This window comes from Natrix helvetica (genome assembly GCF_964273705.1).
Source record: "Natrix helvetica genome assembly, chromosome: 1".
Lineage (NCBI taxonomy): Eukaryota > Metazoa > Chordata > Lepidosauria > Squamata > Natricidae > Natrix > Natrix helvetica.
The window spans coordinates 350,319,621-350,343,291 of NC_138548.1; the positions used below are offsets into that span (position 1 = coordinate 350,319,621).

Below are 23,671 nucleotides of genomic sequence, written 5' to 3' on the forward strand. Positions count from 1 at the left end.
ATAGGGAAGCCAGATTCACTTAACAGCCGTCTTACTAACTTAACCACTGCGGCGATTCCCTTAACAACTGTGGCAAGAAAGGTCACAAAATGGAGCAAAATTCACCGAACAACTACCTCGCTTAGCAATAGAAACGTTGGGCTCCATCATAGCCGTAAGTTGAGGACTACTTCTACACAAGAATCTGATCTATTAATGGTCGAGGCAAATTGGTGCCATATCGGAGTCAAGAGACTTCAAGGAGGAGCTGGATTTAAGTCTTAGTGGGGCGCAGAGCCTGCAAACGGATGATGAATTTGATTCCCCCGCCCCCCCCCGACGGGGAAGGGTGGGGGGGCTCAGCCTGCTGAACTCTTACACCTACCTTGACAAGGCCTTTGCTGAAAAGCATCTCCACTACCTCCTTGAGGATGGGCAGAATGCCACTGTGGTGCACCCCAATCCCACGTTTCAAAAGGTCGACCATGTGAAGAACCTGAGGGGGGGGGGGAGGAAATCCCACAAGTGAGTTTTTTTTAGTAACAATGTCGTCCAACGCAATTCAACTTAATTTTATACTGAAATCCGGGACTGGTGCTAGAGAGGATTTTATACATTTCCCTCATCATCATCAACATCCTCTCTCTCTCTCTCCATCTATCCATCCATCCATCCATCCATCTTTCCTATCCTATCCTATCCTATCCCTCCCTCCCTTCCTCCACCCACCTACCCACCCTTCCTTCTTTAGCAATAGCACTTAGACTTATATACAGCTTCACAGTGCTTTATAATCCTCTCTAAGCGGTTTACAGAGTCAGCATATTGCCCCCAACCGTCTGGGTCCTCATTTTACCCACCTCGGAAAGACAGAAGGCTGAGTCAACCTCGAAACCTGTGAGATCTGAACTGCCGAACTGCAGCTAGCAGTCAGCTGAAGTAGCCTGTAGTGCTGTACCCTCCCTCCCTCCTTTTCATCTTATCTACCCAATCTTATCCTTCGATCCATAGATCCATCCATTTAATATATCTCCCTTTGCTATGCTATGCCATGCCATCTCACCCACCCTATTCTATCCGCCTATCCAAACTTGTTTGCAACCCATCTCGACTGCAAGGCGATTCTGGGCAGCTTACAAGGCTAGAAGCAATAAAGCTGTGTATACACACCAGGGACGTGCGGTCAGGGGAGGCAGAGCCTCACCGCTCTCATCATGAAAAAAAAAAGGGAAAAGGGAAAAGGCACACGTGGTCCGATTCCCTGCCTTCCTGAGTCAACATGAAGGGGACCGTGCAGTGCGCTCCACGGTCCCGCGGCTCGCGCTCTGTGGTCCCCTTCATGTTGACTCAGGAAGGCGGGGAATGGGACCACGTGTGCAGGAGGCTGAGGCTGCCTCAGCCTCCTGCACACGTGGTCCCATTCCCAGCCTTCCTGATGACGTCACCAGCCTCACCAGCCATAAACCTCACCGCACGTCACTGATACACACATATATACATCTACTGTAGTAGCAAAGATGTGATTAAGATTATGCTAAAAAGATGGTATAAAGATGGCGAGGGAGGACACGGGACAGGCAGAGGGTGAAGGTGGGATCTGCTACTGATTCATTAAGCGCTTCCAGTGTGATCCTCCACCGTTACGGCCCCTTGACTTCCGTTGCTCTTCCTCTTGGCAACCACCGAGGTCCTGAGGCTCGGATCCCATTCTGGCTATGCTACCAAAGTGACAACCCCCCCCCCCCCGACCCCAGTAGCCTTTTCTTTTTCTCTCACCTGAGGCAGCTGCCGATCGGTGCCCTTCAGTCGGGAGATGCACTTCTGGAAGAAGACGTGGATCTCGCTTTTCTCCGTCGTGGTGGTCAGGTCGATGGTGGTCAGCATGGAGGCATTTTCGTCGCAGCGGTTGCGAGAGAATGTGAAGGCTACCACCGGCAGTTGGTCCTTCTTGCGCAGCATGTCAATGAGGGAGAGCCAGATGTTCTTGTCCTGTGGAAATCCCAGATGTTTGCTCTAGGACTAGATCCTTCCCCCCCCCCCCGCCACCCCAACCTTCTTCTCTTTCAATGCAATGCTCCCTTCCTCAACCAACCAAGGAAGCCATGGGGAGACATCCAAAAATCTGGATACATCTCGCAGGACGTCATTTGAACAGACTCTTTTTGAGTGCCAGGAAAGGGAAAGATTAAACCATTTGCTCATATTTTGTCCACTGACACAACCCCCTACTAGTATCTAATTTAATTCAGCTTACTTGGCCAGGCCCGGCTCCTGCATGCATTGGCTGTTTGGCCCCAAAGGTCTGGGAGTGTTTGCTGCTTCGGTCCTTTTTGGCATCTACAGCATCATAATACCTGAAAGGATAACAGAGGAAGACAACACATGAAAACACGGGTGTCAAACTTGCCGCGTCCCGTTGTCATCACATGTTTTCCCCCCTTCCGGCAGCTGGGGTAGGCATGGCCTGTGCGTGATGCATCTGCCCGCGGACTGCCAGTTTGACACCCTTGCATTAAAGGGAGTGTTAGGGTTCTAAATACCATGCAGAAATAAATCATTGTCCAAGGCAAAACATCCTTAAAAGTCCAATTTATTCTACAGGCAAGTTAGCACCTCTATGGAATTCCAACTCTGATTTGCATCCTGGAATTCCACCCAGTTGAAAGTTCATAATTTATCCCCACACCCACAAATCCATCACATGTTCCAATCCTCATCTTCCACGCTGGCATCTACACCCCTCTGCTTCCGGTCAGGTGTCGAGATGCGGAGACAAAAGATGACCTTGGCTTCTATAAAAGAATGTCAACAATACATTCCACAATCCTACTCCTTTCTATTCCCCCCTCCCAACTACTACACTAATGAAACAGCATAGAAAATTATAAGAAAGTGTGGCAGGCCAAAGATCCTAAAAAGAACATAACTACAGGCCTGACAGGGAGGTTATTATATTATAATACAGAACACCTAAATGACATATTTTTTCCCATGCTGCAAAAAAAACCACCCCATCCTGGCCCGACAACCTTGAATTCCTGACTGCCGATTCAACCAGATATAAAAAGGATCCTATCTGGGTCGATGACCAGGCCAGAGGTTGTCAGAATATTCATGAACTGGCCGAGACATGGGAACAAGTTCAGCCCACGTATAGGCATGGCAACTGGGTCAGCCAATGGGACTGAGAGCCATGCCAAAGGGCTTGGAGCATGGGCGTGGCTTATCTCTGTAGCTCTGAGTCTGTGCCAGAGAACTAATCTCGTCTGCTCTCTGAATTGAAACTGAAAACTGTTATCTCCTCTGCTACTGGTATTGTATATTTACTCCATGTATTATATTATATATAAAGAGAAGTTAATGAATCCTGCTGAATCAGTTACCTGTGTGTGCTTTCTGGATTTTCTGCCACAAACTCTGATAGAAGTTTTTGTCTTTTGAGCTTTCAGACTTGTGCAGGAGGCCCCGTGCTCAGGGAATTTCTCGCTCACCAGGATGTTCCCTTTGGCCTATTCTATGTGTAGTATTTATGGAATGCCTGGTTGCGTGTGTCTTTTTAGGCAGTTGCTGATCGTGGTGTGGATGGCTGGTTATTAAGTCAATTCCTGTTGCATGGGCTCCAGCACGAGTTCAAAAGCTCGGATGACAAAACCTTTGGTCCCGGTGACCGACCCAGATTGGATCCTGCAACATTACCCTGGGATATGTATCTTTGCCTTCATTCGTGAGATATAAAAAGATTGCCCAGGTATGTTCTAGGGCACATACTGGGGTTATTACCTGCTGTGGGAAAAGCCTTCCCTGGACCCAACGGAGCTAGCTAATTATCGTCCAGTCTCCAACCTTCCCTTTTTAGCGAAGGTTGTAGAGAGTGTGGTGGCCCAACAGTTTCCACGTCACCTGGAGGAGAATGATTATCTAGACCCGTGCCAGTCCGGCTTCTGACCCAGGCACAGCACGGAGACGGCCTTGGTCGCGTTGGTTGATGATCTCTGGAGGGCCAGAGATAGGGGTTGTTCCTCTATCCTGGTCCTATTAGATCTCTCGGCGGCTTTCGATACCATCGACCATGGTATCCTGTTGCACCGGCTGGAGGGGTTGGGAGTTAGGGGCACCGTTTTACGGTGGTTCGGCTCCTACCTCTCCGGCCGGACGCAACGTGTGTTGGCAGGAGAGCAGAGATCGACCCTGAGCCCCCTCACTTGTGGGGTGCCACAGGGGTCGGTTCTCTCGCCGCTCCTGTTCAACACATATATGAAACCGCTGGGCGAGATCATCCGTGGCTTTGGGGTGGGATACCATCTGTATGCTGATGACACTCAGCTATACATTTCCACCCCGAACCACCCCAACGAGGCCGTCGAAATGATGTCCCGGTGCTTGGAGGCCGTACGGGTCTGGATGGGTGACAACCGACTCAAACTCAACCCCTCCAAGACGGAGTGGCTGTGGCTTCTGGCCCCCCGGTTCAACCAGTTGCTTCCATCTCTGGCCATTGGGGGCGAGCAACTGGCCCCCATGGAGCGGGCGCGCAATTTGGGCGTCCTCCTGGATGCCCGGCTGTCCATGGATGACCATGTAACAGCCGTGGCAAGGGGGGCGTTCCACCAGGTTCGCCTGGTGCGCCAATTGCGCCCCTTATTGGACCGGGATGCCTTACGCACAGTCACCCATGCGCTGGTGACGTCTCGCCTGGACTACTGCAATGCTCTCTACATGGGGCTTCCCCTGAGATGCACTCGGAGACTGCAGTTGGTCCAGAATGCGGCCGCGCGGGTGATTATGGGGAGGACTAGGTACTCCCATGTAACACCTCTCCTGCGTGAGCTGCACTGGCTTCCTGTGGTCTACCGGGTGCGTTTCAAGGTTTTGATTACGATCTTCAAAGCGCTCCATGGCACAGGACCTAGTTACCTGCGGGATCGCATCCTGCCCCATACATCCCTACGACCAATCCGCTCACACAGAGAGGGACTTCTCCGGGTGCCGTCCGCTAAACAGTGTCGGGGGGCGACACCCAGGAGCAGGGCCTTCTCTGTGATGGGCCCAGCCCTGTGGAATGACCTCCCCCTTGATATCAGGATTACTTCCGATCTCCGCTCCTTCCGTGTAAAGCTCAAGACCCACCTTTTTCAATTATCTGGCCTGGCTCAACCGTAGTTTATCCTTTCCTCCTAAATTTGTAATTTTATTATGGGGTATTTTTAATGGTTAATTTTATTATTATTATTGTGATATATGTAATTGTTACCTCCTCCGTGTCCGTGTCCGTGTATGTATATGTATGTGTATGTGTGTATGCTTATATGTATTTATGTATGTTTTTATTGTACGCCGCCCCGAGTCCCTTGTGGAGAGGGAGCGGCTAACAAATTAAATTAAATTATTATTATTATTATTATTATTATTATTATTATTATTATTATTATTATTAACCGACTAGAGCAGGGGTGTCCAAACTTGGGAACTTTAAGACTTGTGGACTTTCCCAGAATTCTGGGAGTTGAAGTCCACAAGTCTTAAAGTTCCCAAGTTTGGACACCCCTGAACTAGAGCATTGTTATCAACCTATGATTAAAGCTCAGCAAGGTTTCAACCATTTCACAGTGGCATTTTTAAAAATCACTCGCCAATAACCCGGCGTTGCCCGGGTATTTATTTATAGGGGGAAAATGCCCGGATCAAACGTAATTTCTAATGTTGGATTTTCCCCCTTACCAGAGGGAGCCCCCTGGTGGAGTATTTTGTGAAGCCGTTACCATGGCAACTCCACTGTGCTGTACAGTAGAAGCCATTTTACGGCAGTGCAGTAGAAGCCATTTGAAGGCACAACAGGCTGTTTCATAACAGAACACCAAGGGGTGTTAGGGGTATCTTACCCCCCACAGTATTTGTTTCCAGAAAGTAAGTCATCTGTGTACCAAGTTTGGTTGACATTGCTCAAGGCGTTCCTGAGTTATGCTGGAACATACACACACACAGCCATATATATAAAAATAAGATAGGATAGGATAGGATAGGATAGTGTTGTGGTCCAGCAGCGGCCGGCTGAGCTGTTGGTGGACTCTGACAGCTCAGACCATTGTGGGACTGCCCTGGAGGATGAGGAAGACACTGGAGGGTGTTTGGAGTCAGAGCAGGAACTAGAGGGGCCTGTTGGCCACCAGGTGGCATCTGAGTCAGGGAGCAGTGAGGAGGAACAGAGGGAGGTTGTCTCTGATGGGCGTATGCATAGAATTGACAGGAGAAAGCAACAGCTGTGGAGAAGACGTCATAGAAGGAAGTAAGGACAGCTGGCTAAGAGTGTGGCCCCTCCCAAAGAGTTTATAGGTGGAGCGACGGGAGGGGAATCTTTGCAGGAAACAACAGTCCATTTTACTAGCCGTTGAGAAAGCATTCCGTAAGTTTAATCTTGGTTTCTTGAAGATAACTTTCTAGGCTCCTAGCCAAGGGGTGTCTTATCTATGCAATTAGTCGTGGCAGACAGCCAAGCCTGTGTCTGCATATTCATTGGAATCACGGGACAGAACAGATAGGAAGGTAAGTAAGTAGGTAGTAGGTAGGTAGGTAGGTAGGTAGGTAGGTAGGTAGGTAGGTAGATAGATGATAGATAGATGATAGATAGATAGATAAACAAAGATAGCTTTAATTCTTGTGGCAGTAGGGAAGGAGAAGTTGGCCTGGAAGGTATTATAAGGGATCCTCTGTCGATCTTCAGCTTACCCCTTCGTAAGGAACGTCCCATGGGCGTCCACCAGGAGGAAGAGCTCGTTCTGCGTCTTCTGGCTATTTCCCGTGTACAGATAATGCTCCAGTGGAACAGGGCGCTTCAGTGTGCTGATCACATAAATCTCCTTCCGCTTGATTCGCCTGTCAAAAGCAGGAATTCCACAAACAGTGTTACATTGGTGAGCTCTTCCCTCCCTTCTCCAAAACTGTGCTGTTCAGAGAACGGATAACGAGACAGAACATATAATGAGGATTTTATCCATCCTGAAGCGAACCTGGCTGAGGCCGTCTTAGAGGCTTCAGGGTTGCCACAAGGAAGAAAAGAAGGGACAGGGAGAGGGGAAAATAGATAGCTGGGGCTTTGTATTCAAAACAAAAAGTTTTCCTGTGGGAACCAAGGACAGTCCAACAGGTGGCTGGAGAGAGGAGGAATGGAGTAACCAAGTAACCATCCAGCACCTCTATTGGACATTGTGACCAATGACCTGGGGGAAAGGGAAAACTTTCACTTTTTAATTAAGTGAAAACCGCAGGGACTTTCAGAGTCGGTTTTCACCAGTTGTGCCAATATGATATATCCAATAAATTTGTTTTTTGAGGAATCTCCCTACCTCAGAATGTTGCTTTCTATGTATGCATTACTTGGAACGCTGACAGCAATAGCAATATCACTTAAGACTTATATACCGCTTCATAGAGCTTTTATAGCCCTCTCTAAGCGGTTTATAGAGTCAGCCTATTGCCCCCCAACAATCTGGGTCCTCATTTTACCCACCTCGGAAGGATGGAAGCCTGAGTCAACTTTGAGCCCGGTGAGAATCGAACTGCCGAACTGCTGGCAGCCAGTAGTCAACAGAAGTTGCCTGCAGTACTGCGTTCTAACCACTGCGCCACCATGGCTCATATGACCACAATTGAGCCCAAAATTTCTGTTGCTAAGCGAGACATTGGTTCAGTGATGCCGCAAACATCGTAACTATGAAAAGTAGCCGTAACTCTCACTTTTTGGTGCTGTTGTAACTTTGATTGGTCACTAATCGAACTGTTGTTAAATTGAGGACTACCTCTATATTGCCAACATCTGGCTCAGCTGCCTTCTAAAGCCGACTAGACAAATTGCTAGAGCAAAGGCCTCTGGGAGCTGTATTATGGTTTCTAGAAGTTCTCATTCCATAATCAACATCTTCATCAATGACTTGGGACAAGGGGATAGATGGGGAACTCATCAAATTTGCAGATGACACCAAGCTGGCAGGAATAGCCAACACTTCAGAAGATAGGCTTAAGATACAGAAGGATCTTGACAAACTTGAACATTGGGCACTAACAAAATGAAATTCAATGGTGAAAAGAGTAAGGTTCTACATTTAGGCAAGAAAAACAAAATGCAGGTACAGAATAGGTGGTACCTCGCTCAATAGTAGTAACTGTTAGAGGGATCTTGGAGTCCTAATGGACAACCATTTAAAGTACAGAGAAGATCAACCAAGATGATTAGGGGACTGGAGACTAAAACATCTGAAGAACGGTTGCAGGAACTGGGTATGTTTAGCTTAATGGAAAGAAGGACCAGGGGAGACATGATAGCAGTGTTCCAATATCTCAGGGGTTTCCACAAAGAAGAGGGAGTCAAACTATTATCCAATGCACCTGAGGGTAGAACGAGAAGCAATGGATGCAAACTAATCAAGGAGTGAAGCAACTTAGAACTGAGGAGAAACTTCCTGACAGTTAGAACAATGAATCAGTGGAACAGCTTGCCTCCAGAAGTTGTGAATGCTCCAACACTGGAAGTCTTTAAGAAGAGATTGGATAACCATTTGTCTAAAATGGTATAGGGTTTCCTGCCTAGGCAGGGGGTTGGACTAGAAGACCTCCAGGGTCCCTTCCAACTCAGCTGTTCTATTTCTATCATAAAAAAATCAGAACCCACAAGGGAGGAAAGTAGACACCTTCGCGTCACCGAAGCACCTGAAAGCATGTACGGGGCCTAAATGAGCTGCGAGACCTCTCTTGAGTTAACCTTCTGCTCACCCAATCCAGTCAGCAAACTCCAGGGTGTTGGGGACGGTGGCACTCAGCAAAATTATGTTCACGTGGTCTGGCAACATGATGAGGACCTCTTCCCAAACCACACCACGCTGAGGAGAAAAGAAAGACAAGAATGCCCCTGAGCATGTGAAGAAGGATGTGTTTCTGCTGTGGTCAGTGGTGGAATTCAAATATTTTTAACAACCGGTTTACCCAGGGTCAGGATAGCTGTTGTGGGAGGCATGGCCCATTGTCCTTCATCACATATGTGGGATGAGCCTCCCACAATGGCCAACTGACTTTGGGCAAATCTGTTCTTCAATCTCGCCCCCCCCCCAATCAGCGGGGGAGTGGATCCTGGGCACTGCGCTGCAATGAAGAAACGAGGGACGAGGGAAGCGGCCTTCTCCATCCCTTGCGCCAGCTGTTCCATTGCCCATTTCTCTATTACAGCGCACCGCAGTGCCCAAGATCCACTTTAATAGCGGGGCATTTAAAACATCCACTTTAATAGCGGTCATTTAAAAACCGGCTCTCTTGAACTGGTGCAAACAGGCTGAATCCCAACACTGGCTGTGATCCAATAAAAAGAATGAAGGGACAATGCAAAGTCAGGATCAAGGAGCACTTAAGACACTGTTCTTCCATAAATAAGGTACATATCGAAGGAACTGGCCTTTGACCCATACATTCTTTCTCACTTTTATGACAGAGCAACGGACCCAAGTATTTCTCCTTTTCTATAGGTAGTCCTCGACTTAACGACCACAATTGAGCCCAAAACTCCTGTTGTTGAGCGAAAGACTTGTTGAGTGAGCTTGGCTCCGTTTTATGATCTTTCTTGCCACCTTTAATCACCGGGAATCACTGCAGTCGCTAAGTCGCTAAGTGAATCTGGATTCCCCCATTGACTTTGCTTGTCGGAAGGTCGCAAAAGGGGACCACGTGACCTTGAGACACAGCAACGGTCATAAACATGAGCCGCTTGCCAAGCATCTGAATTTTGATTACACGATCAGGGGGAATGCTACGAAGGTCGTGAGTGTGAAAAAGGGTCATGTCACTTTTTTTTCAGGGCCGTTGTAACTTTGAACGGTCACTAAATGAACTGTTGTAAGTCGAGGACTACCTGTAGGGAGAAATGGAAAGAGGGCATCTGAAGAAGGCACTGAATTTCCACCAACCCATCGTATTTGAGTAGAAGACGCAACTTTTCCCCCCAAAAAAGAGGGTGAAAATCTGGGTGCATCTTATACACTGAACACAGCATTTTTGGCCTCCTGAAACCCCACCCCCTTCACCAAAATGGACGTGCATTGCCTTTAGGAGGCTTCCAGAGTGCTCCTGGGGGCTGGGGAGGGCAAAAACAAGTGAAAAAATGGGCTGCCTTTTGCTCCTTTTTGCCTCCCCCTCCCCGATCATCCAGGAGCACTCTTCAAGTCTCTTAAAGGCTATGCACGCCCTGTTTTGGTAAAAACGCGGCCGTTTTTTGCTCATTTTTGCCCCCCCCCCCAGCCCCCAGGAGCACTTTGCACTTTTGACACAAAAAAAATGAGGCGTACAGAGGATTTGGGAGGCCTTCAGATTGCAAAACCTTTTTTTTAAAAAAAATGACCTCTCCAAAATCTTGGTGCGTCTTATACTCCGAAAAATACGGTAAATGCCTCAGGACTGCTCAGGTCCCGATTTCTTCCATTGTTTTCATCCTTACCTCAGAATCATTAATGTAATGCACTTCATCGAAGATCACCCACTCTAGGTCCCTGAGGACATCGGAGCCATTGTAGAGCATAGACCTTTGCAAATAGAACAGAAGAAAACGGCATTTCTAAGACAGCATTATCGGTTCTCAAAAACAACTAAAAAGATTTGGGTTGTCAGTTTGGCCCTGCTTAATTATTAAAAAGTATGAAGGAATTTCGGTTTGAGAAAAGATCCTGAATCAGAAAAAGTCAATTCTGACTGATACGTTGTCCTGCCTTAAAAAATAAACACAAAAAAACCCAGAACTGGCAAATAAAGCTACAGATAGTCTGTAGAGATTCTCGGTCATCCATTCCTTGTTTTTCCTTTTGAAGACGTTTCGCTTCTCATCAGGGGTGGGTTCCTGCCAGTTCTAACCTGGTCTATAGAAGAGGTTCCACAAATCTACAGTGCCATTTAGAACCGGTTCCAACTCCCTCCCCCCGCCCGTCCGCACATCATCAAGATGAAGAGCAAGAGGAGGAATTCTGGGAGTTGAAGTCCACAAGTCTTAAAGTTGTAAAGTTTGAACACCCCTGGGGGTTTTTTTTTCTAAAGGGTTAGGGGTGCAAGGGTTTTGTAACTTGACAGCTTTAAGACTTGCGTGCTTCAAATGCCAGAGTTCCTGAGCCAACATTTTGGTTGCTAAGCAAGAGCGTTGTTAAGTGAGTTTCACCACATTTTACAAGTTGGCCACACCCACCCAGTCACATGGCTGGCAAGCCACTCCCACAAAGCAGGCCACACCTACAGAAGAGGTTTTAAAAAATTTTTGAACCCCACCACTGCTTCTCATCCAAGAAGCTTCTTCAGCTCTGACAGGATAGTGGGGAATGGAAGGATTTATATTCCTTGCAGTCAGCTGGTCCTTTGCATTCCTGGACCTGGATGACTTGACAATCTCCATAGACTTTTAGCTGTGCACTTTGGGATGAATGCCTTTTGAATGGCGTGGGAGTACGAATGGATTTCCAGAGGGAAAAAAATTGTAGGCTACAGGAACCATTTGCACTACTCAGGTGACTCTGAAAACACAGCTAAACCTCCCAGTGCCTCAACGACCTTCTAAAACACTGGTTCCCAACGTAGGGCCCATGTCCCACAAGGGGGCAATTTGATTTTTAATGGGGGCAATTCGAACCTTGTTTAAACCCAGTTAATGGACTTTTAGGCTTCCTCCGTGTGAGTAGAGTTCACTTTTTGAGTAAAGTAAGAATTATATGTCAAAGGGGGCGGGGCGGGGGGGCATCAAGATTTTAGAGATGCTTAGGTGGGGCATGGCCAAAGAAACAACAACAACGCTTGGGAATCACTGCTCAAAAAGGATGCAAACGATCAGCTGTCTGCAAGGAATACAAATCCTTCCATTCCCCACCATTAGTCAGAGCCGAAGAAGCTTCTTGGATGAGAAGCGAAACGTCTTCAAAAGAAAAAAACGAGAACGTCTAGTTGCCTCCTGAGAAAAAACAAAAAAACACCTTTGGGACAACCGTGACCTGGATGACTGAGAATCTCCACTAGACACCTATGCCTCATCGTACCTTCCGGTCGTCCTGCCTGCCCCCTTTGCATTGAGAGACAGCCTTCTCTCTTTGGCCTAGCCCTCACCTGAGGATCTCGGTCGTCATGATGAGGCAGGAGGCGTCCGGATGCAGCTGCACATCTCCTGTCAGCAAGCCAACATCCCCAAAGGTGTTCTTGAAATCCCGAAACTTCTGGTTGGAAAGCGCTTTGATTGGGGATGTGTAGATGGTGCTGCAAAAGGAGACAGAGGGGGGAAAAAGGGAGACATTTGGAAGATCCAAATGTGGGTTTTTTTGTTGAGAACCAGAGATGGTATTCAGCCGGTTCGGACCAATTCGCCCGGGGCACAGTTCTAGGCTGCATCAACAGAGGGATAGAATCGAGATCACGTGAAGTGTTAATACCACTTTATAAGGCCTTGGTAAGGCCACACTTGGAATACTGCATCCAGTTGCAACAAATGGACCAAACTTGATTGATCTGAAAATAAAAAATGGAGGACCCTGAATTTGCAAGTAAAATGCTAGGATGAGAAAAAAAATGCCCATTTTGGATCGAGAAGATGATTTGAAAGCGTAACACAAAACCGAACACCGGAAATAAAGGATATTCTCACCGCGTCATGTGCTTCTGCGACAGAGCAATGGCGTACTCGGCCACAACAGTCTTTCCTGCAGAGGTGTGGGCGGCGACAAAAACTGAATCATGCTTCTCCAAGTGGAGAATTGCCTGTTTCTGGAAAACGTCAGGCTCAAAAGGCCACTGGGGAGGGGAGAGAGGAAATTCAGTTTATTGACACACAGCTCTCCTTTCCCAGCAGCCCAACAGAATTGGTGCCAAAGCCAATTCAGATTCTATCCCTGCTTGCTGTTTCCTTCGTAGATAGACAACCAAAATGGAAGGGAGGGGGGGATGGACCCAAAAGTGATTTTTTTTCAGGAGGTAACCAGACTTTTTTCTTCTTCTTAGATGTTCCGCTTCTTATCCAAGCAGCTTCTTCAGCTCTGACTGGATAGAGGGGAAGGGAAAGGGTTAATAGTCCTTGCAGACAGCTGGTCATTTGCATTCTTTTAGAGTCGTTGAGGCCACTTGGAGGTTTATCACTGTCATCAGGATCACCTGAATAGTGAAAATGGGTATGGAGCCTCCTGGGAAAACTGTTGAAAGGACTGTGTTGTAGACTGGAGGGAGATCACTAGACAGGTGACCTTCAGGACACAAATAAACCTCCAGGTGGCCTCAACGACTCTCTAAAAAGATGCAAATGACCAGCTGTCTGCCAGGAATATAAATCCTTCCATTCCCCATCATCCAGTCAGAGCTGATGAAGCTTCTTGCATGAGAAGCGAAATGTCTTAGAAGAAAAACAAGAAAGTCACCTCTTGGGGGGGGGGAGCACCTTTGGGGCTGTTTGAGGGAACCTTTAGAATTGGCTTTGCTTCTTCTGTGCCTATATGGATCTATCAGTAAATTATGTGGGTAAAATTATGTCCCAGGAGTTATCCCCTCCCCCCCCCCCCCCCCCCGGCATATGCTATCGGACGGTTAACAACTGGTGGTTTACCTGGAAGGCTGGATCAGGAATTAGCTTGTAGAAATCGTCCACGGGGGAGCTTATATCGACCAGGATAGCCCACTGTTCTTTAGGGGGCACTGCAACTGGGGCAGGGGCAGCCTGTGGGGCTGATTCGGGGACAGGTGTCATCTCCTGAGAACAAGGCAGACAGGGCAAGGACAGGACAGAGCAATTAATATGGAATCCTCCCAAACTGCTTTCTAGAGCTAACGTAGCGTTTCCAAACTACCGTATTTTTCGGACTCAATAGTAGTAACTGTGAGAGGTTACTGAGAGGTCCCTGAAGCCTTCAGAGCGCTCAAAATGACCCTCCGAGCAAACTCCGGTTTGCTCGGAGGGTCATTTTGACTGCTCCGGAGGCTTCAGGGAAGTGTCCTGAAGGTCCCTGAAGCCTCTGGAGGGCTTCCAGGGGGACGGGGTATGCTGTTTTCGCCCTCCCCAGGCTCCTAGAAAGCCTCTGGAGCCTGGGGAGGGCAAAAAAAGCATGCAAAAAATGGGGGGAAGCGCCTGTAGTGCGCGCATATGCACTGGGGGGGGACGCATTGCATTATGAGTGTGGCATGCCTGCATACGACCCCCCTGCGCTCCCCCCACTTATGGCACGCGAGCCAAAAAAGGTTTGCCATCGTTGCTCTAGAGCTTTCTAGATCTTGCTGGACCAAAGCTAGAGGATGCTGGGAGCTGCAGGCCACCTATACCTGAGCCTGAGTTTCTCTATTCTACAGCTTGATGTACCCTACCTCTGTCTCCTTCTTGCTTCTGACATAGGGCTCCTACATCTCATATCATCATGCACACCCATGAAGAGGAAACCTGCCTGCAGACACGTCCTTACCTTAAGCACCAGTTCCTCCAAGCTGTTCACTCTGTGCAATGGTGCTGGTTCTGCTGGAGGGATCTCTTCTTCCCTTGCTCCTTTATTCTTCCCTTTCTTCCTCCTCTTCTCCACTTCCTCTGTCTTCTCTTTGCTTTCTTCATCACTGGAGGCCTCCAGCTCGAAGGTGTCCAGTGCACCCAGCAAATTGGTCAAATTCAGCAATCCTGGGGAGGCCATGATCTCTGAAGAAGCAAAAGGAGCAAAATCTGAACCTCTTTTTTTAAAGAAACCCAGGTGGAGAAATCCTTAAGATTTCTTTAAGTAGAATCTACCTATACATTCCAAGTTACTTTCATGCTGATATATGCTATATGAGCTAAATGGATTTTTCCAGCTAATATTTTTCCTAATATTTTGGGGTGGTCATAATAAATTAATGTTATGAATATGGAGCTGATCAGAAGCGCTCTGTGCTTGAGGACTTCCGGTTGACAGTGCAGCAATATCAGACACAGGGAACAGGTCTTCATGTTCCCTGTGATGACTTCCCACTGCTGGTGGGCTCCGAGAAGAGCCAAAGCCACCTTGCACGTGCAGTGAAGCAAGGAGAGGCACCCTGTGAGGTCAAGGGGAGACGCAGCTCTCCTGTCTGTTCCGGGGCTCTTTTTCCCTCTCAGCCACAGCAAGGAGAAGAGACAGCCTAAAGATGACTGCCACAAAGCTGGGACAACCGAATAACAACAACTAAGACTGTTGCTGGGGCGAAATAGGTGAACAGTGACCGGAACTAGGGGAGAGGATTTCTTTTTGCCTTAAACTTAACCCCATGGAATAATTTGGAACTATCTGCTCAGAATTATTGGTTAAAGTGGCACCTAAGCATTCTGAGAAATACTGGACTGGAAGAGAGAAAAATAATAAATTTTGAAATGTATAGAAGCGTTCTGTGCTTGAAACAGTTCCAACAATGAAATGAAGACCGGGCCAGAAGATTTCAAGATTGAAACACTTCTGGCAAAACATATTTCACTCTTGATATGATTTGTACTCCCTTAGTTGTGGCACTCATTATTTTCATTTTACTATTGACGCTTTGATTTTGCTATACCTTGTTTGGTGAATTCCACCCCTTTCTTCCATCCAGGTGGCACTGTCAGCAAATCTAAGAGGGAAAGAGAAAAAACATGAAAAAAGCTGCCAGGAAGATACCAGGTCTTCAACGTCAAACTTGAAATCAAGGATAGTCCACTTAATTAATGGATCTAAGCTGGTGTTACTGAACCTTGACTATTTGCAGATGTGTAAACTTCAAATCCCAGAATTCCACAGCCAGTATGGCTACTGTTGGAATTCTAGGAATGTAGAACTAATGATACTACCTAGTTTAGCAATGAAACATCTGCAAGAAAACATCCAAGCTTAGAGAGCACCAAGGATCCTGCAGTTCAACCCTGAGCTATAAATATTCTCTGGACTGGTTTAGATCGGTATCTGGGAACTGTATTCCACATACCGGAAGGTTGGGAAACAGATCTAAACCAGTCCAGGAATTTTTCAGATGGATTAAAATTCTATCAATAAATCTACCATGAAATACACTCTATTCTTTAATTTAGTTTTAGTTTTAATAGCAATAGCAGACTTATAATACCGCTTCCCAGTGCTTTACAACCCATTCTACGCAGTTGACAGAGTCAGCATATTGCCCCTCAACAATCTGGGTCCTCATTTTACCCATCTTGACAGGATGGAAGGTGAGTTAACCTTGAGTCAGTGAGATTCAAACCACTGAACTGCTGGCAATCGGCAGTCAGCAGAATTAGCCTGCAGTACTGCATTCTAACCTCTGTGCCACCGTGACTCTTTATTTATTTATTTATATTTGATGCTTCTAGACCACCCCCTCTCCCAAAAGGGACTCGGGGCGGTGTACAGTCCGTGCAGAATATAACAAAATACAATAAAAAATTAAATATGTATAGTTGGCATGGAGGAGGTTAAAATGTAATTAAAAGAACTGTACAAAGCTATAAATATAAGTTTTTAAACCCCTAAAATAGACACAATATTAAAAACAATACCCCTAAAAATAACCAGTTGATAAAACATTTGCCAGGAGGGACAGTTGTGATTATGCCAGCAAGGAATCTCTGGTCAATTATTTCAAGTTCTACTTCCATCTGAGTCTTGTTCATATCATTCTTTGTTAATAAAATCATAAACAACCCAGGTAACCGAGAACAGAAATAATCTCACAGTACAGCTCTTTTGTGCCAGACCCCATTTTCCTATCCTCCCTATCTCTGACTACCGTAAATGGAATTAATCTAGTCAAAACAGAGGGCAGAGGACATTACGAAAAAAACAGAAGTCGGGATTGAAACAATAGAGCCGTTGGCTGGAACATGCTTACATTACCTTTCTCAAAATCAATGTCCTCTTCCTTATCTTCTTGAGCCTTAATCAGTTCCAAGCTAGGCTCATCTATCCCACCTGGAGAGATGGTGTTACAAGAGCATATTATTAGCGGTCAGGAGCTTAGTTACCCGGAGGGCAAAATCTTCAAAAAGAAGATGCGTGTTCTATAACCAAATTAAGAGACATGGGAAGAATGTCAAACCTGGAGCTATCTTGGAACGTCTTCAAGGTTGCCAAAGCAAGGCTGGATAGAACTGTGGGAAAGGGAGAAGGGGAGTAGAGACAGCTGGGGAAATATGTAGCCAAAATAATATTCTTTCTTCTGGGAGCCATCTGGTGGGACGTGGATGGGATTCATCCGGGTTTGGGACTGTGACCTGATTGGAGCAGGGGATGGTTGTGTGCAGAGGTGGCCAGTTTCGACCACTTCACCCGAACCGGTAGTGGAAATCGCAGGTGGGTGGCCCACTCCCCCTGCCTCCCCACCTTGGCTCTATGCTGTTCTATTTAGGCACATTTTTGAGACTGAGCGCATGTGTGGTAGGCGTCCGTGTGCGCAAAGCACATGCGTGGAAGGGTGGGCGCATGCACGGATGGGGCAAAGCAAGCGGATGCGGGTGCAGTGAACTGGTGGTGACAAAATGTGAAACCCACCGCTGGTTGTGTGTAACGGGGGAAAAACTTTGGATTTTGAGTTAGGTGGGGGAAATGCAGGGAGCTTCATTTGGGTTTTCACCAGCTGTGCCAATATGACCTGCCTGATAAATCTATATTTTGAGGAAGCTTCTGATCTTGAACTTTTGATTTCATACGGGCTGTGTCAGACCTACGGCCATCTTTTCTTTTGGGTCTTTGGCCTGCCACACTTTCTATTATTCTACTATGCAGTTTCTATTGTGGGGAAAATGGGAGGGGGGATTGTATGGAGTTAGATGATATGTAGCCATAACAAAATTCTTTCTAGGAAGCCAAGGTCATCCTTTGTCTTTGGACCTGACCGAACTGGATGGGTGGAGCTGCCAGCATGGAAGTGGGAGATTGGACCATGTGATGGACTTGTGCATGTGAGGGCAAGATCATGAACTTTCAAATGGGTGGGGAAAACCGGGAAGCTTTCAGATTCGGGTTTTCCCAGATGTGCCAACATGGCTCTCTTAATAAATTGGAACTTTGAGCAATACTTTGCCTTGGATTCTGATTTAATTTTGGATGCTATTTGGAACCCTGACAGGCTGTTACTTGGAACCCATACAAAAGCCAACTAATTGATTTGCAACACCCCTGAGCCGCAGCCCACTACCAGGCCCATGGCCTATTTAGAACCGGGTTGAGTGAGCGGCAGGCTAGGGCACACACAACTTGACTTCTGCGAGTGGCGGGTAGGTGTGTGTGCAAACACACATGTGCGCAGCTCTACTTGCGCAAGTCAAGCTGCACGCACATGCATGGCCCGGTTCTCCTCTCTTCCCGCTTGCCGGGCTGCTAAACCTCAAAGGTTCGGGACCGCTGATCCATAACCTGTAAAAAGTTTCTAAAGCCCCCGATGGTGGATGTTGCTTGATTTCAGGTTTGTTCCTATCGATGGTTCTGCCTTCGAAATTATAAACTCGGGACTCAGGTAACAGAAACGGGAGACCCACACCTGGCCAGAAGGGGTAGTTGGTGGCGCTGCCTCTCAGAGATTCAGAGGGAGGACCAGGCGCTCGCTGGAAGGAAAGAGAATTCTTGGCTGACAATCCCGTGTTGTCCACAAGTGCCTAGAATTGAAGTCAAAAGAGGGAGAGCGTAAGGAATAACGGGTGAAAAGTGAACAAGGAGAGATTCAATCTGGAAACGACGGTGAGAGCAATCAACCCATGGAACAGAAGTTGCCTTCGGAAGTTGTGGGAGCTTCATCACTGGAAGCTTTCAAGGAGAGACTGGGCTGCCACCTGTCAGAAATGGGGTAGGGCCATGATGGCTGTTAAGGATGTAACCCTAGGCTTGGCTTGGCAATGTATATAAGCTATGATTACTCTACTGTTACTTTAAATGCTTCAGAGATGTAATTGGTTTGTTACCTCAAGCAGCCATAAAAGGGAGCTAGAATGACTGTTAGTTCTCTCTCTGTTTGTTAGAAGCTGGTTGGTGTATAGTGAGGTACTGTAGTTTGCTACTGTTTAGCTATACTTTGTGTGTTAGACTGATTATCTTGATAACCGAATTACTGAACCGTGTATGACTTGGACTGTTAACTGGACTCTGAATACTTCTATATTTCTACATAGTAAACTACTATATTTTTATACTATTCAGTGTCTCTGTATGCTGGTTTCTGCGTGTTATTCCATATCACTCTCATTACACTTCTCTGCGCACTCGCTCTCCCAACGGGGAGCTTAATTACTTAACAATGGCAAACCTACGGCAGGTGTGCAAGAGGTGGTCAGATCCCAGTGGCGTTTCTTTCGTGAACTTCTGTTTCTCTGAAAACGACGAAACAGGAGCCCCCGAAAGAAAAAGATCTTAACTCTTGCCACGCTGCCGGTGTTGGGATGCCCCACCTCCCGCTGGCCAGCTGGTCTTTGGGTCTCTGCTGCCCACGGGCGCATATCCACGTTCACACATGCGAGCACCTTTCAGTTTGGGCATGCAAGCGCACACAGTTTGGGCACTCGATGTCTAAAAGGTTCGCCATCCCTGGGTGGGGGGGTTGGGCTAGATGACCTACAAGTCCCTTCCAACTCTGCTAATCTGTATCTGTATGTAAGGATCTGCCTCAGCTAACCTCTCAGGGAAAGCATGACTTTTGAAACCATGGGCATTCCAAAAGGAACTTGTACTGAGAGACGGTGATTGCTCAGAAGAACTCATTACTCAAAGGGTTATTTGGGGCTGCAAGGGAAGAAAGCTCATCTCTCACCTCTTTAAAACCCAGCAGCTCCCCGGTGGTGGGATTGCGTTCGGCCTGGAGGGTGGAGTGCACAGGGGTGACCTCCAGCGCGAAGAGAGATTGGACCTCCTTCTCTCGGGGCCAGAATCTGCCTCGGGACAAGAGGTGGAGTTCAATTATTTGGGCTCCCTTGACGGGTTGATGACGATTCGCCACAGCCGGGTGGGCGTGGCCACCCGAGTGCCGCCAGGTGCGCGTGGCCATGTCGACGAGAAGAGTTAGGTGCAGCCGGCTTGGGGCAGATGACCCGGGGCGGTTGGGTGGGCGTGGCCAGACAGACACAACCACGTGGGTGTGGCCAGGTGGGGGAGTGCCAGGTGGGTGTGGCCAGGTGGGTGCAGAACAAGTCGCTCCGAGCAACTGGACGTGTAAGCCAACTTGCCAGAACAAAAAGTCACCCGGAGAGGTGCTGGCAAACAGGAGAGGGGGGCAAAATTTGAAAGGCAAATGGGGTGGATCCCCCGCCACTCTCCCCCCAATTTGAAGAAAAGCTGCTTTTTCCTTTGTCTCCTGAGTAGAGGGTTTCTCTGCCAAATTTGACAGGGAAGGGAGGGATTGCCCCCCGCTCCTCCCCCCAATTTGGAGAAACGCTGCACCTAATCCTTCGCATCGACCTGGCCACGCCTATCCACGCCCTTCCACCTGGCGGCCCTCAGATGGCCACGCCCGAGTCACACCCACCTGGCTGCAATGAGTTGTCTCATTCTCACCCTCCCCACCACGCTGACTCTCCTTCTGCTACAGATAATCCCCTTTCCCATCGCACCCAGACCTCTTCTCCTTCCTACTGCAACCTTCAAGCATCCCAGCTGCTGGGAACTCACCTGTGAGACCTTTCAAAGTCATGTAAGGGAAGCCATTCCGGGCTGTTGAGATAATGCTGCTCCAATTCCGAGGCCAGATCTTCAGCGTATGGGGGCAGTCCATGGGGCAGCTGAGGAAGGAAGTGGGAAAAAGAGAAGGAAGGTGTGATCATTTCTTGTTTAACGCCATCCATAAAACGTATTTGCTACAGCTCAGAAGCTAAGCGGTAGTTCTTCAGTGAGGGACTTAACAGAGATTTTCTGGGCTGTAAGTTACACCAGAAAACAGAAAAACATTGTGGAAAAAGACAGTGGCAAACCATTTCTGTACAGTTAATGCTCAACATAATGACCACAATGGAGTGCTAAATTTCTGTTATTAAGTGAAACATTTGAGTGAGTTTCGCCCCAATGTATGACCTTTCTTGCCAGTTGTTAAGTGAATTGCTGCAGCTGATAAGTTTTTATGTACACCGAGAGCTTATGCAACAAACAAATTCCTTGTGTGTCCAATCACACTTAGCCAATAAAGAATTCTATTCTATTCTATTCCCATTTCATTCCATTCTATTCATTCTTTCCTAATTTCATTCTTTCCCTATTCCTATTCCTATTCTCATTCCATTCCATTCTATTCATTCTTTCCTAATTTCATTCTTTTCCTATTCATATTCTATTCAATTCAGAAGATCGCAAAAGGGGATCACATGACCTTGGGACGCAACAACAGGCCCTAAGTATGAACCAGTGGCCAAGTGTCTGAATTTCAGTCACATGATCATGGGGTTGCTACAAGGGTCTTAACTGTGAAAAATGGTCGCAGGTCAGGTTTTTTTCAGTACCGTTGTAACTTTGAATGGTCACTAAATGAACTGTTGTTAAGTCGAGGACTACCTGTAGTGTTGCAAAGGATTTGTTACAATAACAATTCAGTTGATTGGAGCTCATATACTGCACACTTTCCCCCTAAACATAAAGGTTCCCCTCGCACATATCTGCTAGTTATTCCCGACTCTAGAGGGGGGTGTTCATCTTCGTTTCAAAGCCGAAGAGCCAGCACTGTCTGAAGAAGTCTCATGCGGTCATGTGGCATGACTTAAACGCCGAAGGTGTACGGAAAGCTGTTACCTTCCCACCAAAGTGGTCCCTAATTTTCTACTTGCATTTTTATGTGCTTTCGAACTGCTAGGTTGGCTGAAGATGGAACACATAACGGGAGCTCACTCCGTTACACAGTGCTAGGGATTCGAACCACTGAACTGCCAACCTTTCTGATCGACAAGCTCAGCTTCTTAGTCACTGAGCCACCGCGTCCCTTTACCTTTCTCCTAATTCTTCCAGAGTCCACTATTGGAAATAGGTTGGGTTGAGAATGACTGACCCCAAACCCTCCAGAGAGTCTTCATGATTCAGGGGTGGACTAGAATTGTTGATTTGTAAGCTGTCCAGGGTCATCTCATAGTGAGATGCAGAGTATTCTCTGATGGTATTCAGCCAGTTCGGACCGGTTTGCTCGAATTGGTAGTGGAAATCGCAGGTGGGCCCGCCCACCCTCCCCAGCTCTATGCTGTCCTATTTAGGCACGTTTTCAAGCCATGCGCTTGCGTGCAAGCCACACACGCGATCAAAGTGCATGCGCAGAAGGCCAAGCGAATGTGTGGACAGGGGGTGCACGAGCAAAGCGTGCACATGTGCTCACATTTGCGAACCGGTAGGGAAAGTAAGTGATTACCACAGGTGAGATGGGCAGGAAATTTACTTTACTTTACTTTATTTTGGACTTTTATACCGCCCTCTCTCCCAAAAGGGACTCGGGGCGGTGTACAGTCAGATTAAAACACATAAATACATAAAAATACAAACATAGTTAAGTACTAAGTGCCTAAAAGAGGAGGCTATAAAAGACTGTACCCAAGTAAAGTAGTTAAAAACAATGTTTAAAAATAACCCCTAAAAAATACCCAATTGAAAATATCTGAAATAAATTTAATAATTTAATAAAGAAAGAAACTGGGTTTCCCCATTCATAGCCCAGCACCTTTTTCACTACTTCCCATTGGCTGTCAGGCATAGAAAGGGGGACTCGTCCGAAATCCCACAGGAATGCGGCTGATGGGGAACTGGAATCTGAGTCTCCCCAAGCTTAATTCAATTCAATACAATACAATACAATACAATACAATAGTAGAGTTGGAAGGGACCTTGGAGGTCTTCTAGTCCAACCCCCTGCTTAGGCAGGAAACCCTATACCGTTTTTCAAAACTATACTGTAATTCAAAACTATCTCTATAGGTTTTTTTTAAATCTGGCTAAAAAAGATTATTATTTTAAGTTGCTCACCCTGTCAGAGCTGGGAGCCACCTTTTACAATTGGTCCTTCAGGCCTGCCACATTTTCTACTGAGGGAAAATGGGAGGGGGGATTATATATCGGTGATATATAGCCAAAATAACATTCTTTTCTCAGAGAGTCAAGGACACCTTGCCCTGCAGCTGCCGATGGTGTGACTGGGAGGCATCTCCAGTTTTGGATGGTGCCTGATTGCGCCATGTGATGGACATGTGGGTGATGGGCAGGGGCTTGGGTGGGGAAACCTGGAAGCTTTCAGATTCGGGTTTTCCCAGATGTGCCAATATGACATCCCTAATAAAATGGAACTTTGAGGAAACTCAATCTTCTTGAGTTTTCTTTCATTTGGGGGTGTCACTTGGAACCCTGACACACCCATTCTAAACCAAAACCTGAGGATGACCAATCCCGGTGGCTGATTTTGCGCAACCTGCTAAGTCAAAACCCAACAAACTGCATTATGGTTTTGCCTCTCCTTTCAGGATAGGAAGAGGTACTATACTCACCGTGGTCAATGGAAATCCTTCTTTGGTTGGTTCTTCTTGGGTGATGAGCTCAAAATGACCGGAACATCCAACCTCCAAAATGGAAAGAGGCAAGTCTAAAGGTCCTCGGGGAGGGAGCGCTTGAAGAACACAAAAAGGCAAAGATACGTTAAGACAATCGTTCGCTACACTTCGGTCAAAACTGTGCTCTCGTTAATGTTGCTTTAAAATAATAGTCTCTTGAGACAACCGTATCCACGGGTGAGGATTGAAATTTGCAAAATG

At 47.1% G+C, this 23,671-nt stretch overlaps 1 protein-coding gene across 1 annotated transcript in view; it reads right to left on the reverse strand.

Moving 5' to 3' along the window:
- The window catches only part of SKIC2 (SKI2 subunit of superkiller complex), a 50,152-nt gene that overhangs the window by 22,847 nt on the left and 3,634 nt on the right, over positions 1–23,671 (reverse strand). Inside the window, exons 2-17 of the mRNA XM_081934272.1 lie at positions 23,408–23,526; positions 20,574–20,683; positions 19,720–19,837; positions 18,460–18,574; positions 16,818–16,892; positions 15,508–15,561; positions 14,418–14,641; positions 13,571–13,714; positions 12,623–12,768; positions 12,091–12,237; positions 10,451–10,535; positions 8,743–8,849; positions 6,703–6,849; positions 2,234–2,333; positions 1,756–1,968; positions 365–475 (exon numbers count right to left, since the gene is read on the reverse strand). Coding sequence (XP_081790398.1) covers positions 365–475; positions 1,756–1,968; positions 2,234–2,333; positions 6,703–6,849; positions 8,743–8,849; positions 10,451–10,535; positions 12,091–12,237; positions 12,623–12,768; positions 13,571–13,714; positions 14,418–14,641; positions 15,508–15,561; positions 16,818–16,892; positions 18,460–18,574; positions 19,720–19,837; positions 20,574–20,683; positions 23,408–23,526 — 2,015 coding nt within the window. The remainder of the gene's footprint in view (positions 1–364; positions 476–1,755; positions 1,969–2,233; positions 2,334–6,702; positions 6,850–8,742; positions 8,850–10,450; positions 10,536–12,090; positions 12,238–12,622; positions 12,769–13,570; positions 13,715–14,417; positions 14,642–15,507; positions 15,562–16,817; positions 16,893–18,459; positions 18,575–19,719; positions 19,838–20,573; positions 20,684–23,407; positions 23,527–23,671) is intronic.